Source organism: Oryx dammah, unplaced genomic scaffold (genome assembly GCF_014754425.2).
Source record: "Oryx dammah isolate SB20612 unplaced genomic scaffold, SCBI_Odam_1.1 HiC_scaffold_1, whole genome shotgun sequence".
In the NCBI taxonomy this organism is placed as follows: Eukaryota; Metazoa; Chordata; class Mammalia; order Artiodactyla; family Bovidae; genus Oryx; species Oryx dammah.
In genome coordinates this window covers 39,147,738-39,167,728 of record NW_024070185.1, presented here as the reverse complement: position 1 = coordinate 39,167,728, position 19,991 = coordinate 39,147,738, and the positions used below count along the sequence as shown (strand labels likewise).

The window sequence follows — 19,991 nt, the reverse complement described above, 5'->3', positions numbered from 1 at the left end:
GAAGTCCATTTTATCTTTAACCTTCATTATTCTCTAGATGTAGTGTGTAACACTACTTGTTTCTGCTCTGGCATCCACTCTAAAAGCCTCTTCTTCTCCAGGCATCTTTAATTTCTTTCCTCTGAACTAGCTCTAGTCCTGCTGCAGCAATAAGTAATACACATAGGTAAATGTCCTGTACTACTAGCCTTATCAGTACTTTACTCTGTAATGAAGGTAAATTATAAGAGTATAACATGCTTCTTGTAAAAAAACAAAACATAGGCCTGTAAAATAGAGTTGAAAGGCTTCCTTCATTTCCCATTTTCCATAGATAACCTCTGTTAACAATGAGTCATATATTTCTAGACTTTCTGTGCTTGTACCAAATTATATATTTTTCTTTCCCCTCAATAGAATCATTATTTAACAGAATGGTTCACTATCTCTGTGTATATTGTTCTAAGGGATGTGCCTTAAGTGTTACTTTATTTATGTTTTGCATTTATACCCCAAAACTATTTAAAATGATCTTTTTATAATGGAATGGTCAAAACTGTTCTTTTGTTTATACAGTTATTGTCTCTTAACACAAAGAAAATATTTTTTTTTAAAGAAAATATTTTGTCTCTGCTTTTAATTTTTTTTTCTTCTTAAGTTAGATTCTAATGTAGCCCACATTTGTACCAGAATTAATTAGGACTATCTTTATGTTCCAGTCATTTGCTGAAAATCATGCATTCATTTTGTTGGGGAGCTTGAGATTTGAGAGGACAGGTCTAGATCTGCGCTGTCTGACAACTTGATAGCTGCTAGCCATATGTGCTGTTGAACGCTCGAAATGTAGCTAGTCCAAACTGAGATGTGCTGTAAGTGTAAAATACACACCAGATTCCGATGGCTTAGTACCAAAAAAGTAAAATATTTCATTAATAATTTTTATATTGCTTACGTGTTGAAATAATAATATGTTGGATATGTTGGGTTAAATAGACACATTATTTCATCTGTTTCTTTTTTTAATGTGGCTGATAGAAAACTTTACAGTTGTAACTTGGATAGTATTTCTGTTGGACAGTGCTGGTCTAGATGGCAGGATATACAAAGAAAAAAAATGCTTTTATTTTGAAATATATAAACTTGTGTGTTTCCTGACTATAAACTGGCAGAGAGCTAGTTTTCGATTTCCATTTTTGGCAGTGATAATCTCAAGGTTTAAATGTGATCACATAATGTTCTGAGAAACTTTTTGCCAATTTTTGTGGCCAAATAAACACTTCATCTTGGTCTGTTTTATGACTTTAACTGAAAATAAGCACTTCCTTAATAGAAATTTATACGTGATTTCAGAATCAAACTGTTTACCTCTCCTAAGAACAGTTTATAACAAAGGTCTATTTTAGTTTTATGTCTTATCAAAAATTTTGTAGTGAATATACTCTATAATCTTTGAATTTCTGAGTTTGTTTCTAGCAAGAACTCCAAAGATTATAGACTAGAGTTGCAAATATTTAATGGAAATGAATAATGCAAAAATGAATTATGCATGTAAAGGATCTTTCTATACCTGCCTTTGATAGGCATATTTGGTTTTATAATAAAGTTAATTCATTTGTTTTTCTCTGTGATTTCTAAAATAGAGTTTTATAGATGAATTTAATGATACGATATCATTTTATTGTATTACCTTTTTATAATGTCTATAAGGAGGATTGCTGGGCATTCAATATCTGAGAAAGAAGATCCAATTAGACTATATTAGATTTTAAAATATATTCAATTTTAACTTCAAAACTTTTTTCTTAGAGTTTTATTAATCAAGATAAAAGAAAAGAAACAGAAGATGAAGATAAATCAAAATCATTTATGCAGAAACATGAGCAGAAAATTAGACATTTTGGTAAGTCTACTACTTGAGTTTCCTTCTTTTGTAATGTTTGGTACCATAAATATATGTACAGATAGTGAATTTATAAAATAGAGACAAACTCCAGTTGTATAGCTACTTCTGGCACAGTTCTATGGCTTGGTTTAGAGCTATACATAAAAAAATAGAGTGACAGAGTAAACTGAATTGTGAAAAAAAGCAAAAATTCAACCTGTTTATATAATGCTGCCCTCTAAGACCTGGTTGTCATTTTTGTTTTTACTACCTAGAATCTTTGCATATCCCAACTAGTCCCTGCTTTTGTCTTTTTTCTTTGCTTTCTTGGTACCTTATTATCTTACTGTTGTAAGATTAGCATTTTTCAGATTTTAGACATGATGCTGTACAATTCATGCAGATCCTTCAACTGTTATTCAGATAAATAACAAGTAATAGAATACAGTCTATAATAAGTAAGAGAAATACATATACTGAAAAATGGTTTTCTCTATTGGAGAAAAATGATAGGATGGGGATTGATTTATGTGAAGGCTTCCCAGAGGAGGGAACATCTGAGTTAGATATTGGGGACCATATAGGCGCTTTCCTGTAGATAAAGGGAGGCAAGGCAGCAGCCACAGCATGTACGAAGCCAGAGTTGGGAAGTAGTGTGATATGTCCTAAGAGTTATAAGCAGTGACAATACTGCTGGAGTGAAAATGCTACTGGGGAGTATAATGTGTCAATTTAGTAAATATATGTTAATAAGCTTTTTAAGTGATATTTTGAGACTTTTTTTCTATTGGTGTTTTTCTCCCAAAGTATTTAGAATGTCATTCATCCTTATGCAGGTATAATGAATACTACTTTAGTTTTTGTTTTTCTTTTTTGTAGTTTATTCATATATTAATTTTTCTCATACTTTTTATTTAAAAAAATGAAATAAGCTTGTATTCTGTTTAATTCAAGAATAGTTTCTGAAGAAGTAAGTAAAGTTTATTTTTGCACATATCATTCCAGCATTATTTATTATAGAAACAAATAGAAAAACTATGATCATCTTCAGGAGTTGATTTTGTCTCCATTAAATAGGTAATTTAAAACCTCTAACATTTAGTGACACCCTTTTTCATGGCCCTTACAAGTGTCACTAACCCTTTCATATATTCTCTCTCCTTCGAAAGAGACCAAAATGGATAGGAATTTTGTGCCTGAGTAAGTTACAGTGCTGCCATGGAGAAGTAAACAGGAGAAGCAGTGGTCTCTCTGAATAGTTGATGGAGTTGAAAATATTCCCTCTTCAGAAGTGTAACAAAGCTAAGGCAAAATTGCTGTATAGGATTTATTTTATGGCATCAGGTATAAGAAATAAGGATTATACTTTCTTTAGATCTGACCCCTAGAAGTTATTACTTAAATTCTTTAACTGTAGTTTGAGAAGAAGTTTAAAGTCACTTAAATAATCATTATGTTTCTCAGAATTTAAAATGACCTAGTCACTGTATCCAAAGTGTTGGGGAAATAACTATAAAGCTTGTAAAACTCTTTATGAGAAAATGCTAAAATGCTATTTTCCAATTTTTTAAATGAGGAAAAAATCATTTATTTTTAATTGATTTCCTTGTGTTACTGTGTATTTCTCAGTAAGACATTTGTCCTCAGTTTTGTTTTTACTCATGTTCTGATGTGGAACTTTAACATACAGAAGTTCATTTTGTGTCTAGAGAAAGGATTTATTGCTGAACTATTGAGGTGGCTTTGTAGAATTTCCATGATGATTCTCAGATAACTTTCTTGGTTGGATGAGTCTAAATAAAGCTCAGCACTTTGCTGATTCTGTGATTACTTGGGTGGTATCAACTTTTTGACCAAATTTCTTACTAATTTGGGTAAAGATGACAGTACACCTTTAGTAGCATTTGGATTAGTTTGGTATTTTGAAGAAAAATGGCAGCATTTCCAAATATACTTAACCAACTTTAATAAGAGTTTATTTTCTGTGTCTAAACAGTGATCATAATTAAATGGTTAACATGACTAAAATGGTTAAACTATATTTACTATTATAACACTGACTGGATTGGTTTCCCATGCAGTATTTTACTATATCAGACATATTTTAGTAAATAAGAGGAAATATAATTTTTCTGAATCTTTTATTAAGTCTTTGTTGGGTCAGTATAGTTTACTTTTGAAAAGGAAAGGTTTGAAAAGAAAGGTTTTGCTTTCTTTTCCATCTTTCCAATAGAAAAATTTGTATTCTATGAATAAATAATACTGAATCTCCTGAAATGATCTGTACTTAACTTTAGCCTAGAATGACCGACCAGCCATGTCTATTTGCCTGGGACTTTGGGCTTTCCCTAGATACAGGGCTTTTATAGCTTTAAACCAATCACTGTACTTTATCCTGACAAATTATTTGAAATAAAATTTGCTATGAATTTTAAAAGCTATCTCCAATATGCTGGTATTGCCTTATTATCTATCTTCATTTACTCTTTTACCATAAAATTTCTATGGTAATACGAGCTGTCTTTAAAGAGAATCATTTTAAAATGCCATTTCTTTGCTTACAGGAGGAAAGTATTTGACATTCATGGCTTAATTCTTATTTTACAGGTATGTTAAGTCGATGGGATGATAGTCAGAGATTTTTGTCTGACCATCCGTACCTTGTATGTGAAGAAACTGCTAAATATCTTATTTTATGGTGTTTTCATCTAGAAGCTGAACAGGTATCATGTGAAACTTGAATTTCTGAGAACCTTAGTGGAATGCTGATTTGCTTTTTGTTTTTCCCATTACTTTAAATGTAAGCAGGAAGGTCATTAAATGGAATTCCAATTTTGTTTTGTTTTCAAGATCTGCTTGAGCTTACTGTTGGCATCTTTCTTTAGTTATTTCAGTTAGCATAGGGAAACTTTTTTCCAATGTGCTTTCCCTGCCTTCCTGTCTCCTCATCTCTCTTGTTCCCATATACTGTAAACCTTTTTCTTTTTTAACCTATTAAAAACTCATGTTTTAAAAATCCAAATAGTAATCACAACATTAAGTATATTTCTTGTAATTTTAATCTGTTTATTTTCAGAAAGGGGCTCTGATGGAACAAATAGCACATCAAGCAGTTGTAATGCAGTTTATTATGGAAATGGCCAAAAACTGTAATGTGGATCCAAGAGGATGTTTTCGCTTATTTTTCCAGAAAGCCAAAGTAAGTAGCTATTTGGTATTATTATTTTCTTTATATTTTTATTGAAGGATAATTGCTGTTTGGTATTATTAAATGGGAAAGTTAGGGTTTAGCTGAAACCTCTTTTTGTCCATACACATCAAAGGAGGCCATCCAACCAGGATGCCACAGGCTAGATTCTGTAGATTTTATAATGAAAAGAAAAATTATATTGCTGTTTTTATGCTAATCTAGATTTTAAGAAGCTGTACTATATAGCATTATATGAACTTGAGACCCATTTACATGAATGTATATATTCAGGAAAATTAGAGGAATGGTTTGAGAAAATAAAAAACCTGTCGTCCATAGAATATTATGCAGTTTTCAAGATTATATGAAAATTATATGAAGTATTTTTAATCTGAGAAAATGCTTTGCTATAAAGTGAAAAGACACAACACATATATATATATATATATATATATATATATAGGAAGATGTCAGCTATATTAAAGAAAAATAAATATGTTTAGAAAGATCAACATTTCACACTCACTAAATTAGTAATGATTTAAAAGTTGTACAAGAAGTAGAGCAATAGTAATTCATATTAACTGCCTGCTGCTGCTGCTGCTGCTAAGTCACCTCAGTCGTGTCCGACTCTGTGCGACCCCATAGACGGCAGCCCACCAGGCTCCCCTGTCCCTGGGATTCTCCAGGCAAGAACACTGGAGTGGGTTGCCATTTCCTTCTCCAATGCCTGAAAGTGAAAAGTGAAAGTGAAGTCACTCAGTTGTGCCCGACTCTTAGCGACCCCTTGGACTGCAGCCTACCAGGCTCCTCCATCCACAGGATTTTCCAGGCAAGAGTACTGGAGTGGGGTGCCATTGCCTTCTCCACTATAGGAGTGTAAATTGGTGTAACCACTTTGGAAGATTTTCTTGTAAAATTGAACAAGGCAAGTGCCAACAGCCAGAAATTGTCCTAGATATATACCCTCAAAAAAAATTTCTCAACATGTGGTCCAAGGATACTCAAGGGTCTTCAAGACCCTTTCCAGAGGCCCTGAGTCAAAATTGTAATAATACTAAGATGTTATTTGTCATTTTCACTCTCCTTCTTGTGTGAGTGTGCAGCTTGGATTGATACAGAAGCAGATGTATGAGTACAGCTATCTTCTTTTAAGCCCAGACTTCTCACTAAATTGTTTTGGAAATATAGTTTAAAGATACATATATATATGTTATATGTTTAAAATGTTAACATGTAATGAGTTTGTTATTATATTTCAGTTAATATTTAATTCCTAAGTTTAATTTCTAACATGTAATTATTGATAGATACAGCCCACATAAACAGGAGCTCTTTAGGTTCCTCAACAATTTTCAGGAGCATGAAGCAGTCCTGAGACCATAAAGTTTGAGAATTGATGGCCTAGAAAAACACCTGTGTATGTGCTTCATAGAAGTGTTCATAGTAGCAAGAAGTCTGGGAACACCCCTAGTACCTGTTAACAGTAGAATGAATAAATTGTGGTATATTCATTTAGTAATATACTAATCAGCATTGGCATGGATTAAAAAACAAGAAACTGAAAAAAACAAGTCTCAGAATGAAATATCTGCTATTATTTTTAAAGTATTTTATATTTTAACAAGCAGAACTAAGTAAATATATTGTTGAGGGATACATAAATAAGCAGTAAAATTGAAGAGACGAAGGAGTGATTGACAAGTCACAGTTGTAACCTCAGAGAGAGATGAAATGTTCATTATTGAAACTGATCTCTAAAATATTAGTATTGATCTGTTTCCTAATTTTTGTGGGTACGTAGTAGAATTTTTGCCCTCTAAGTTGTACATATATATTTTATGTGATTTTTTGCATATTTGATACATTTGAGCATACACAATTAGAAGTTAGAAAATGTACCAGAAGTTTAATTTTGATTAGACTTGAGTGGTAGAATTACAAATGGTTTCCATTTTCTTTTTCATATACTACAATGAACATATTTCCTTTTATAAATAGAGTAAAACATTGTATTTTTAAATGATAAAAATGTTTTAGTGTGGCAGAAGTTGTACCTTCCACTTCTACTGTTAAAATAGGAAAATTTCCCAAAACAGTAGTTTTAATGAGTAAATGACTGAGTTGGTATTTTAGGGTTCTGATGACTGTTTTAAATTTTGACACACAGGCAATTAAAAAAAAAGTTTCTTCTTCATCTTACATTAAAGGATATGTATGAACTAGTGTTTAATAGCATGATGGAACATAGTCATATAATACGTATTTTTTGACATTTATAATAGTTTGACAAAATTGAACAACTCTGAAGCCATAGATGTTAACATTTTGTTCTTAATTTCTTTTTAATTAAGGAATAACTTTCATGAACTATTTGCTTGTGAAAGGTATTCTAAGCACTTCACATGGATTAACTCATTAAACATTCATAACATTTTATAAGGATAATTACTTTTTTTTTTTTTTTTACAAATGAGGAAGTTAGCATAGAGAAATTGAGCAAGTGACCCATAGGTTGCTTAATAAAACGAAAATCAATTAAGTCTCCCTAGAGCTAAATACCTAGGGTTTAGGCATGCAGTAAGGTCAGCAGTTGTGTTACTTGATTCCTTTAATGGTTTGTTACAGAACCATTTCAGAAGGATTACTTTTGGATACGAAGGCTAACATTGCATGTGTCTCCCTAAGTACCATTTATTGACTATAAAGTGAAGTGTTATAAAGAAATGACTCCTAAATTCATTAAAAAAAAAATACAGAATAGCAGCACAGAACATTGTGTGTATTATTTGTATAGATATTGATGCTAATAACTAATCCATAGGTTTTAATGCAGTAACACAACCTAAACTACATTAAAGAGAAAAATCACACTGCAGACAAATGGACCCAGTGATAATTCAGGAATGAGACTTTGACAAAATCTTTTCCACCACTTGAACTTAAAACCTATGTTCTATTGTGTAGGATGTGCTCTGTGTCATTTTTTTTAATCTGCAAAGGAAATATTTATAAATGGAGGCTACTGCCAAAAGGATATTTTGCATTAAGAATTTTCTTTATATTATATACATTATGGAGAGAATTCCCCTCCCTCAACATAACTCACTGTACTTTTTTTTCCCCATAATCTTAAAAGAAGGTACTTGCATAACTAAAGCAGTAAGATATTTGCATACCAAAGTTAAATGTTGACTTTAATTGGTTTTTAGCTTTTAACAAATAGGGATTTTAGGGTCAGAGAATTACTAACAACAGGTAGTAAGTGTTTCTGCATTAACTGACAGAGAATTAGAAGGTTTAAAGAATATCCCTTGGCTGTTGTTTGGCAGTGGAACGAGGAGAGAAGAATGTGAGCGATTAAATGAGGACTGTTTTGGGTCCTATCAGGAATACAGATAAATCAAGAGAAATACAGAGGAAGCCTACTTTCTTTCATTACATTTGTGTGTATGTCTAAAGAAGGGTTGTTTCTTATTAGTTTGTTTTATTTTGCTGACGCAGAGGGAAATGAAACAAACCAATCTATAATATTCATATAAAACAGGCAGTTTTCAGAAATCTGACAGAGATCTTGGTGGTTTCTACATTAAACTGTTCACCTCATCTTTACTTCTTCCACTTAAGGCCTGGTATATGCTTTGTTAAAGTTTACTGTGTGGTCTGGAAATCTTGAAAATAAGTCTTTTTGTTTGTTTTTTCAAGGCAGAGGAGGAAGGTTATTTTGAAGCATTCAAAAATGAACTTGAAGCTTTCAAGTCAAGAGTCAGACTTTATTCTCAATCACCAAATTTTCAGCCTATGACAGTTCAGAATCATGTTCCCCATTCTGGTCTTGGATCTATAGGTTTATTAGAGTCCTTACCACAGGTAAGTTGAAAAAGTAAATATTTTATAAATATATTCACATAATATTTGTTCTTTTGGACTTCTCTTTCTTCTTGTATGTGTGGTCATTTTAAATATTCTTGCCTCAAAAGATAACTCTGAGTTTCACCTCATGCCATGTTTTGGCATTAAGTTTTATCCATCTCTTAGGTATTTTAGAGAGACACCAAATTCTACTCCTTTAAATATAGAAGAGATGAGGACTATCTATAAGCATTCTTAAGGGCACATGTGACCTATTGATCATCTAAGTCATAAACTTCTTAAGATGGCTCCAACATCCCATCCTGAGTAGAACTATACTGTTAAGAATTGAAGATGGATTAGCTCCAAGCATATACCCAAGTAGCAACTGAGGTGATTTATTGCATGAGTTTATTAGTATTATCTTTTTAAATGTTGGTGTTGCCTACCAGATAAAACATTTTAGTACAAATTAATGTAACTTACACTGAACTGTTCTTTCTGGTAATATTGGTCAACTGTTTAAGCATCTTAGAAGTCTGCGATTAGATTAACATAAAATTATCTCACTAGCGTGAAAGAATTTATGTTAAAAAGAGGAAGTTGGACCACTTGCCTGATTCTACTTAGAATTACAATTTTAAGTTATCACTAGGAAGTTGCTGCCCATTTTGGTTTTAGTAGCATTTAAATTGAACCAGTCATCTCTCATTTTCAGACCAGCTTTAGCATTTTAGCCTGTTGCCTACATAGTGAAAGGGAAGTCTAGACTTCACTCAGAGGACAGTATGAAGAGAGACCTGTATTTATTTTTAATTCTCAAAGAGTTGTAGGAATTGAGATTTTCATTGCCTTGACTTTATAGCTATAATTTCACTAGTCCAGTTACTTGTAGGTCAAAGGGACAATTTAAGGAAAGTAATTGATCATATTTAACTCAGCCAAAAATATAATTCTCAAGAAGAAGAAAATCTGATTTTTAAATAATTAGTCATGTTACCCCTTAGACATGTAAGCAACATTCTCCCTCAGTTTGTCCCCAGATTACCTCTTAATGCTGTTTTAATAAAGTGATGATTATCTCTGCAGTTCTGTGAGAAGTAGCCCAACAGGAACGTGGTCTTTAAGAAATTTTATGACTAAGTCACTGTCAAGTCCAACATATAAACCTCCTAAAACTAAGGTGTCACATAATGAATGCAGAGGAAAAAAAGAGACTTTTGAGGATGCTGCTGATTCTAAACATAAGAGGGGAAAGAGAGGATTTCAGCTAGAGCCATAGAAACACAGTCACCTGTTTGAGGGAAGGATAAGATGGAAAACAACCCAAGGGATCAAGTTTTCAACTGAGAGGAGATGTGGAAGTAGAGCTTAAAATAACTTATTTTTATTATATATCAACTTATAGATTACAAAACACTTGTATGTGGTGTCTCATTTAATCTTCTCAAAAAAACTCATTTTATGGATTAATAAAGCGAAGCTCCTGTAGGTTAAGTAGCTTGCTTGAAGTCAATACAGTAAGTGATGGAGCTGCTATTCTAATCCTGGATTTCTGTCCTGTTCCACTGCTCATTCACCTACATCATAAACCGTTGTTGAATCATATACTAGAATTATGACAAGATGCTCAGTTGTGTGCTCTTGGGAAGAACTGGTCTCTGAGACAATAAATGTGTTGAGAATGTTACTGGATGAGAATATGGGGTAATCAGTGGGATTTAAGTGTATATTAGGTTAGGTATATTGAGTGCTTTTTGTTTTTTTAAGTCTCTTCAGTTCTTAGGGCTTCACTAGTGGCTCAGCGATAAAGAACCCACCTGGAATTCAGAAGAATCAAGTTCCATCCCTGGGTTGGGAAGATCCCCTGGAGAAGGGAATGGCAACCCGCTCCAGTATTCTTGCCTAGGAAATCCCATGGACAGAGGAGCCTGGCAGGCTACTGTCCATGGGGTCACAAGAGTTGGACATGAAACCACCATTACTGCCACCTTCAGTTCTTAAGGAGTTGAGTAGACGAATTTTAAAGAATCTCTTCAGCTACTTCTTATAGTCAAAATTCTCATAAAAACTGGAACCTAGTCTTAATAGAGAGTAACTGTAAGCTCTGTTGGACCTGGATGGTCAGAAAAGGTCTTAGCAGCCTGTCTCTTTGGAGAATGGGATAATATAACAATCTATTAATAATTTTTTATAAAACTTAAATTTGGATAACAGTTCAGCTTTTAATCTCTTTTTTAAATTGACAACAATCTTATGAGATAGACCAAATACCAGTATCCTTAATTTTGAGAGAACTAAACCAAGGCCCCCTGAACAGAGATGTAAGTAAGAGTTACCTTAGGCTTATCCTATATACTAGCTTTACTGTTACTAACTTTTGATGAATTATTTTCTCTGAGGATGGCATTATACTAAGTGGAAGAGTCAGGGTTAGAACTTAGGTCCAAGGTTACTTTAGTGTACCAGACTTCAGTCAGTTATTTGTGCCAATCCCTTCATAAAAAACCTTATTGACAATAATACAACTAACTTTTTGTTCATTTTTTGACTTCTACAATAAAAGAATCAAAAAATATTATATTTATTAAAAAATTTTTTGAGAACACTTCCTCCCTTTGGGATGGAGAGATCTGATATCTATGCCCTGTATGGACTGTTTTCCTCATTGATGTATATTAAATAAACAGATGAAAGTAGGTGATTCATGGTAAAACTAAATTGCTAGGCAATATTCAGAACAACTGAGTAGACAAAATTGAATTATTGGAAGAATTTCCTTAAAGTCCTGGGTCTTAAGGGCTTATGTCTCTATTCATGGTGCTTTAGTAATAGTGGTTTTATTTTTGCATTTATTGAATAAGGTTTTCTGTTCCTAGTTTAAGAAATGAACAAAATTAGAACATTTTGAGTTCTTCTGTTTAAAAAAATAAAACTTAAATTACACTGTTCTTTTGTTTTCAACTTTTTAAATACAAGTCTCTTTCAAAAGATTTCTCACTTGAGTTTGTTTTAACTTTTGAGAAACCAAAATAGATTCTGAAGGTAGCTATAACTTTCACTTAGTAAATAGAGTTTTTTTACCTTATTCTAGTGTTTTTGTAATTTTAATATTTACTATTATAATTAGATAGTAATCATCATAACACCTTGCTGGCTTAAAGCCATTTATGTTTTAAATTGTCAACAGCTGTATACATATAATCACATAGATATAGCCTTATATGATTAGTTAAAATTTTATAGTTTTCTTAAATGGAGGGAAGAGGTAGTGTCTATTACATTTCTTTTTTACATATATCATTCTGTCTTTGCCACATCTCTTTGGATTAAGTGGTAGTAATCTATTATTTTCTTCTTTGTCGTCTCGGGTTTCAACCAAAGTCTGACTTCAGCGTTCATCTGTTTTCTATTCTGCTCCACTACAGAGAGAGAGAATGTGACGCTGAATGTGCAGTTGCACGTACTGACACATAACTGATGATCACCCATTCTTTCCTCTCTATACTTTTCAGAATCCAGATTATCTTCAGTATTCTATCAATACAGCTCTCTGCAGTTTAAACTCAGTGGTACATAAAGAAGATGATGAACCGAAAATGATGGACACTGTATAATTTGGTTAAGACTGCTGAAGCCAAGTACTATTTTGTTACAAGAAAGGAAGAACTTGGCTATTTTCTTGACACTTTTATGGGTGCTGCACTTTATTTTTGTTCGGTTTTTGATGGGAGGGAAAACAGAGTACTGAAACGTTTTGTAAAATTTTTTTTATGTGCTGCTAGTTTTTTTGTTTTGTTTTATTTTTTTCCTGAAGAGAGGAGTGGTACCATATGTTGCAAGAAGTCAAACCGGACTTTGTTTGGGTTTTTTGGCTACTAAATTTGCCTTTAATCTTACTGTTCTCAATTTTGGAATCAAAGTATGAAAATCTGCACAAATGCAATGTTTACAAGAACTGGTTGATTCTAGGAGGCATCTGCTACAGTCTTTTTATATGGATATGTACATGTCCTACTCTACAAAAATGATTAAAGATTAAAATGTATCCTATTGCTAATTTAGCTGTCAAATCTGGTGTTTCATCATATTAAAAGCAATAAATCAGTAGTTGATAATCTGCTTTACTAAATAAGCTGGGTAATACAAATTAAAAGTCTTACCCCTTAAAATAATATTACATTTGTTTCTTCAGCACCATCAGTTAAATCCTTAACTACAGTATCAATTTTATATGGATACTAAATTAACCCCCAAGTATTCTCAGACTTATTTCCCTTAGAAGTTGATTTTACCCTATTGACATTTTAGCATTAGGGTTATATAGTGATATAAAAAGTGATAAAGCTCATAACTTTTTTTTTTTTCTTAGTAAGATCCAACTTAAAGTTCACTCTTAATTTCTTGACATAGTCTGGGATCTCTCAGGGAGCGAGTTTTAAAAGAACTAAAGGCCTGTAAGAACAAATAGGAAAAATAATCTGATTTTTTACGTTACAGTTATTGTTTTACTCTGATGTGGCCCAAAGACTTTTTTAAAAGGCAAGAGAAATCTTTTGACACGAACTACTTATTTCTAAGAATTTGGTGATCCTTATTGGTAATGATGGCTTTTACTACATTTGTCATTCCTCTCTTTAGCTCAGTCACCACAGAATGCTTCTGAGCTTTAATACTTACCTATATAATTCACCTTAAATATGCCAGGATATTTGACGGTTCGTTTTACTAGGATTGAGATGACAGTGTTAATTATGCCTTCCTTATTATCTGAGGACTAACCTGACTTACAGCAACATGAGCTTTGGTTTGTATCAGATGTAGTCTTTGGTGGCTGAGTCCCACCGGGACTAGAAGTAAACATGCAGAGATGACAGAGGGGATTTGGGCTGCATGTCTCAGTTTGAGAAGCCACCCACGTGGTGACCAGATCTGTGATGGTGACTTCATGTGCACCTTGTTTTAAAGTAACTTGAGGTGATAAGGCACTTAGTACTCATAGAAACAGATTGGAATTATTGAATCATACATCTGTAACATCACAATCTTCCTGGTTTTCAGAATAAAACTTGTTTTTGTGCTTTTAATACATACTCTATAATAAAATGTTTGACTAATTTATGTGGTAGCATTCATCAGCCTATATATATATTTTTTTAACCAGTGACCTAGTTATAGAAGTTTCTGCTTCTGCTTTTTTTTCCCCCCTATTTTGGAGCAAGCTCTTGTTTTTTCTGTCCTATCAAATGGAGAATGACTATAGGAATAAAATTCCCAGCTTCATAGAAAAGTAACTTGAGCCATTACTTTCTATTTCTCAACCTCACTTTTCCCCAAGATTTGCCTGTAAGCTCTAAATTGTTTTTAATTTCATTTTGCCTTAGAGATGATAAAAACTGAAGATTGGAAGGAGAGAAATTACCAACAAACTGAGTACACTGTTCCTGGAGGATATTTTTGGTTTCTATTTTCTAAAATACGAATTATTTAAGAACTGTTTAAAATTTGGTTATGTATATGCTTTTACTTAGGAAAGTGTTGTATGTTTTCAATGTGAAAGTGATTGGATTTATTTGGGGAGCTACTGACTGACGCCATAATTTGCACCTAAAGACTACAACTTACAGTTTAGCAGTACTTTAGTACTCAGAACAATAAATTGACATCCTTTTTATTTTTCTTTATTTTACTCAGAACGAATTCCTATTAGGAGAAATGTTTTCTGTTTCTTAAATAATAAGGGTATACCAAGCAAAAGAATAATTTATTTTTCAGTTTGCACAGTTTTCTCTAAACAAATTATACAAACCATGGAAAGTCTAAACAAATGAAGTATCTTTGATATCAGAGTGTCTATCAGAGATTCTTCATTTGATAAATTAATCTTCTAATGAAAGATATTTTTTAAATAGCTATCACTACATTCCTTGTTAGTTCAGTTTTATCAGTGGTGGTAGATATAACACTGATTTAAAGATTATTCTCTAGGAGAGAGAGGAGTATATTCTCATCCAGTTATACCATGGGTTCTTTCAAATTTTGCCTAGTGAGCTCACATTCTCCTGTAATTTCTCTCTAGGAAAATTGGGACTTCTGTCAGACTGGCATTCCTATTACCCTTTTAAAAGTAAATTAAAATGGTGCCCAAAAAACATAAATACAGTTTAGTACTAGCTTTACAAGATTAAAACATTGATTGTGAGTTTAGGCAAAGTGATTCTGAAGTTAATCTTGGGATATTTTCAGAGAAAAATAAAAAAGATGTCAGTTTACTGTTCTCAAAGTTGGTCATGTATTTCAGTTCTTAAAACTGATACAGGACAGAAATGTACTTATCTCAATTGAGGGTCAGGCTTTTCATTTCAGTTTTGCTTCTATATCCTATGCATTTTAAAAGTGCACATTCATTTCCCATCTGTAATGGACATGTATGTGCTATTTCACAGGTCTTCTGAGAAGCTGACTCATCTAATAAGTATTTGCTTGCTTACTATGTAAGCTGATGGTGGGGAGAGGTACAGTGATGAATAAAAGTTGATTATGAATTGCTTAAAATCTAATGACGAAATTGAAACCATTGTCATAAGCCTCGAAGAATAAGACTTAAAGTTTTCATCTTTTCTAAGTATGAAATTGATTTTTTTTAAATTCCCACATATTTGACTTGTTTCTTTAAATGACATTTGTCATGCTGCTTACTCTTCAAACACTTTATATAGAGTCCTTTGGTAAAATATGACACATCACCACACTGATTCACACTTTGGTGACATTATTCTACCATGCAATTTCACATGCAAAGCAATTTTAACTTTTTACTCAGTGCTAAATGTAGTTATTAGTGAGCTGAAGGGGAAAAAAAAAAAAAAGCTATCGCTGGATGTGGACTCAACAAAGTATATTGGCTTTTACCAGAAGCATTAAACACAGATTATTTTGTGTTTAAAAATTTTAAACTATTAACTTCTAAAATCAGAATCTTGAATTGCAAAGATAGGAAGGGTGTTTTTGCAGTTGACCGGTGTCTTTTTTTCTTTTGTTAATGAAAAGACAACATACAAACATGTTTTAAAATTTATTGCTGTTGAATATTATAGCAGTTTAATATAATGAGGTTTTTAATTACTATGATTTGTTAGGTAAGTTTCGTCACAAACTATGAATGTTCAAAATATTTTGCTCAAATGCCACTGAAAATAACTGGAGGGAAGTAGTTGTTGGGCAGGATTTAGAAATCTAAACTATTTCAATAAATATAAATAGAAAAATAAATGGAATTAATAAAATTTCTGGATGGTGCTGCTGCTGCTAAGTCACTTCAGTCGTGTCCGACTCTGTGCGACCCCATAGACGTCAGCCCACCAGGCTCCCCCGTCCCTGGGATTCTCCAGGCAAGAACACTGGAGTGGGATGCCATTGCCTTCTCCGCTCTGGATGGTACTAACTGCCAATTTGCATTTCCCACAACACACTCTGCTTATGAAAGGTGTACCAAAATAACTGTTGCTGTAGAAAACAGGGTAATGGTTTGAAGCCTTACTAGCTTTTAACTAAGGCACAGCAGCTTCTGGCCATGGCAGTCAGCTCTGGACACACTTCCATGTGGCACACAGATCATAATGATAGGTGTAACAGCAGAAAACAAGTTCTTTTTGTAATAGCACAGGTGTTTCCCAAAGTCATGGAGGTATGCAAAACTTTTTAGTTTTGGGAGTGGAGAGGAAATGGTCACAGGAAGGACAGGTCTTGATTTTCATAGTCATGTTCTTCTAGCCCTCTTCTTGATTCCCAAATCTGACAGTGTCAAGAAGGCCAGTATGGCTGCAATACTGCAGCAGGAAATAAAGGGTAAAATGAAACCAACCTATGTATGTAAAAGTGTTCTAAGACAATTATTAGAAAGCAGAGACTAACTCAGAAGCCAATGAGACGTGAGGGCAAAAGGGAAGGTGAGTTTGAGTGGGCCCTGTGAGTTACCAAAGACCAAGTAATATCCACAGATCTGAATTTTCATTTAATGTTAGTTCATTGATAAACTGGATAATTAGTACCCAACATTTTTAGAATGTACATACTAACAGTGAAATAAGGCAGTTATGTGAATATTTACCATAGTCCTTTTTAAAAGCCTCAGTACATTTTTGAAAGATCAATACTGAACTTTTAAAAATCAGAGAAAAGTCAGCTGTTTTTTCCCCACAAGATAACACTTGCTAGCATTTGTATTTTCAGTGCCTGGAATAAATGGGCCAAATTTCCAAAGGCAGTTAATAACAGCTTATACAATGACTTGTTTCATTTAATCTAGCACCAAGTAAGAGAATTGAAGATATTGTCAGATTTCTCCTTCACCTCTCATATTGCCCCACTCTTCCTACCAAGCTACCACTGTACATAATAAGCATGCCTCCTGTTGCCCCTCTAAGGAATCAAATCATTTTCATTTTAAAATGACTGTGCAGATTATATTCACTGGCAGAGTTCTTCCCCATTAAGGAAGGATAGCAGTGAACATGAACAGGTGTCAACTTTGATTAGGAATAAAGAACTCTTCTAAGCCAAATGAGTTTCCTGGTTCTTTTTAATATGTTGTGTAAATCCTTTTAATTTCTACACCTGTTTACTAGTTATGATATTTATGTCAAGGGAGTTTCCCCCAGGCAAACCTGATCTATTTCCTAATGACAAAGTATTCTTACTTAACCTAATGCCATGAGTCTCATTTCCTTCTTCGCTCTTTCCCTGCCTTCCTTCCTTCCTTCAATTTGCTACTCATCAAGGCAGATCATACACTGGGATCAAAAAAGAAACTGGCAAGTAGGTCCTAAAGTGCACATTTTTCAACCTGAGTAACTTCTGAAAACATGACAGTTTAATTACATATTCTGTTGAAAATTCAACTTTGGTGCTTTTACAAGAATTTATGATGTCAATTTCTACCAAGTCATATCCCTCAGTACACAGGATTTTCAAAAGAAAATAAGTGATAGGAAAATACATTTTGCTATGTACTAATTGATACATTTTTTATTGCAAACTGAAAATCTGGAGTAAAGTGAAAGTTGTGTTTAAAAACAACAAAATACAGGATATACGGTTATCGAAAGGTTGCTAGTGTAAAGTGTAAAAAAACCCCAGAAACCTCATAGTCAGGGGACCACAAGAGGGAGCTCTCATGCCTTGTGAAGATAACACAGCCCAAAAGGAAGAAGGGAAGACTTCTGGCAAGAACTCAGCCAACGAAAAGCCATGGACTTGTTTACCACAGCCCTCCCAACTTCGTTTTCTCCTCTATAAAAGTATTGTCATTCCCATGCTGTGGGGAGGACTTGCATCTGGCTCACCATGGTTGAGACTCCAAATTGCACTTATCTGCTGACTCCGAATAAACCCATTTTGCTGGAGAAATATCTGGCAATCCATTTGAGGTCAATAAAAGGCAGCAGTGAATCTGCATCCTGCAACTAATCTATAAATTTAGTTGCTTCCCCCCGGGCCAGGAATTCCATAGACAGTGTCCCACAGTTTGTGTGTATCGCAGTGCTAGAGGTCTCTTTTTTTTTTTTCACATCACTATCCACAAAAGCCTCTGATAAGATACTTTCCACAAGTGATACGGAAATTTTTTGTTTTACTTCTCCAGAAAAATAAGGAAACTTTATCCACCACTTCCTTTCTGAACAAAACTTAGATTACCAATTGCCCTTTCAATTACACTCACCAATTTCCAAAATTCTAGTTAGACATTTATAATGTTTTATAATTGTGCTAATTAAATTCTAATTTTATCTAGTTAGAAGGTAACTAGATAAAACACACTAAACATTTCAGAAGATGAATCTTCATAACTGACCCTTTTGGCACATCCTTAATTTCCAGGATAAAATCAGCAGAAATGAAACTAACATAATTTTCAAAGAATTTATACAGACCAGAGTCTTAGGACAAGGAACTTGTAGATGCATAAGACAAGGAGCTTCTGCTCATCTCCCTAGTTACATGCACTTTTCCTCATGGAGTAACTGATGTTTCCTGGTTTCTTTGTGGAAGTTTTGTTTGTAGGAAAGCATATACGTGTGGCCAGATCTTGTTGGTTTCTGTTCCAGAGAATGTTTCCAACACCCCCTTTTTCCTAAGGATAAAAAACAAACAAGACAGGTCTGATAATAAAAAAAAGATTACAGGCCAGTATCACAAATGAATATAGATGCAAAACTCCTTAGCAAAATACTAACAAACCAAATTCAACAGTTACGGATCATACACCATGACCAAGTGGCATTTGTCCCAGTCAGTCAGTCAGTTCAGTTGCTCAGTCGTGTCCGACTCTGCAACCCCATGAATTGCAGCACGCCAGGCCTCCCTGTCCATCACCAACTCCTGGAGTTCACCCAAACTCGTCCATCGAGTCGGTGATGCCATCCAGCCATCTCATCATCTGTCGTCCCCTTCTCCTCCTGCCCCCAATCCTTCCCAGCATCAGGGTCTTAAGGATGGTTCAATACATTCAAATCAATGTGACATACCACATTAACAAATTGAATAAAGATCATATGATCATCTCAACAGAGACAGAATAGCTTTTGACATAATTTGACATCCATTTTTGGTAAAACTCTCAACAAAGTGGGTATAGAGGTAACATACCTCAGTGTAATAAAAGTCATATATGACAAACCTACAGCCAATATAATAGTAAAAAGCTGAAGGCATTTCCTCTAAGATCAGAAACAAGACAAAGATGTCTACTCTCACCACTTTTGTTTTGGAATTCCTAGCCACAGCAATCAGAAGAGGGCGTCCAGGGCGGGGGCAGTCCAAATAGGAAAGGAAGAACTAAAACTGTCACTTCAGCAGATGACATGATACTGTATATAGGAAAGCCTAAAGATCCCACCAAAAAACTATGAGAACTAATAAATGAATTTAGTAAAGCTGCAGGATACAAAATTATAGAAATCTGTTGCATTTTTATACACTAATAACACACTATCAGAGAAATTAAAACAATCCCACTTACAACTGCATTTAAAAAAAAAAAGAATAAATCTAATCAAGCAGGTAAAGAACCTATACTTGGAAAACTAT

General features: G+C 33.6%; 2 protein-coding genes across 7 annotated transcripts in view; one reads left to right on the top strand and one right to left on the bottom strand.

The window, feature by feature from the left end:
• Nucleotides 1-15,448, top strand: part of CDC37L1 (cell division cycle 37 like 1) — a 21,099-nt gene extending 5,651 nt beyond the window's left edge. The window contains exons 3-7 of the mRNA XM_040243469.1: nt 1,786-1,879; nt 4,469-4,584; nt 4,938-5,060; nt 8,757-8,921; nt 12,419-15,448. Of these exons, the coding sequence (XP_040099403.1) occupies nt 1,786-1,879; nt 4,469-4,584; nt 4,938-5,060; nt 8,757-8,921; nt 12,419-12,520 (600 nt within the window). The 3' untranslated portion in view covers nt 12,521-15,448. The remainder of the gene's footprint in view (nt 1-1,785; nt 1,880-4,468; nt 4,585-4,937; nt 5,061-8,756; nt 8,922-12,418) is intronic.
• A 1,449-nt stretch (nt 15,449-16,897) lies between these two features.
• AK3 (adenylate kinase 3) overlaps nt 16,898-19,991 on the bottom strand; it is a 21,999-nt gene continuing 18,905 nt past the window's right edge. For all 6 annotated transcript variants that reach the window (XM_040243881.1, XM_040244042.1, XM_040243800.1 and 3 more), the window contains exon 5: nt 16,898-19,035. In XM_040243881.1, coding sequence (XP_040099815.1) covers nt 18,915-19,035 — 121 coding nt within the window. In that variant the 3' untranslated portion in view covers nt 16,898-18,914. The remainder of the gene's footprint in view (nt 19,036-19,991) is intronic.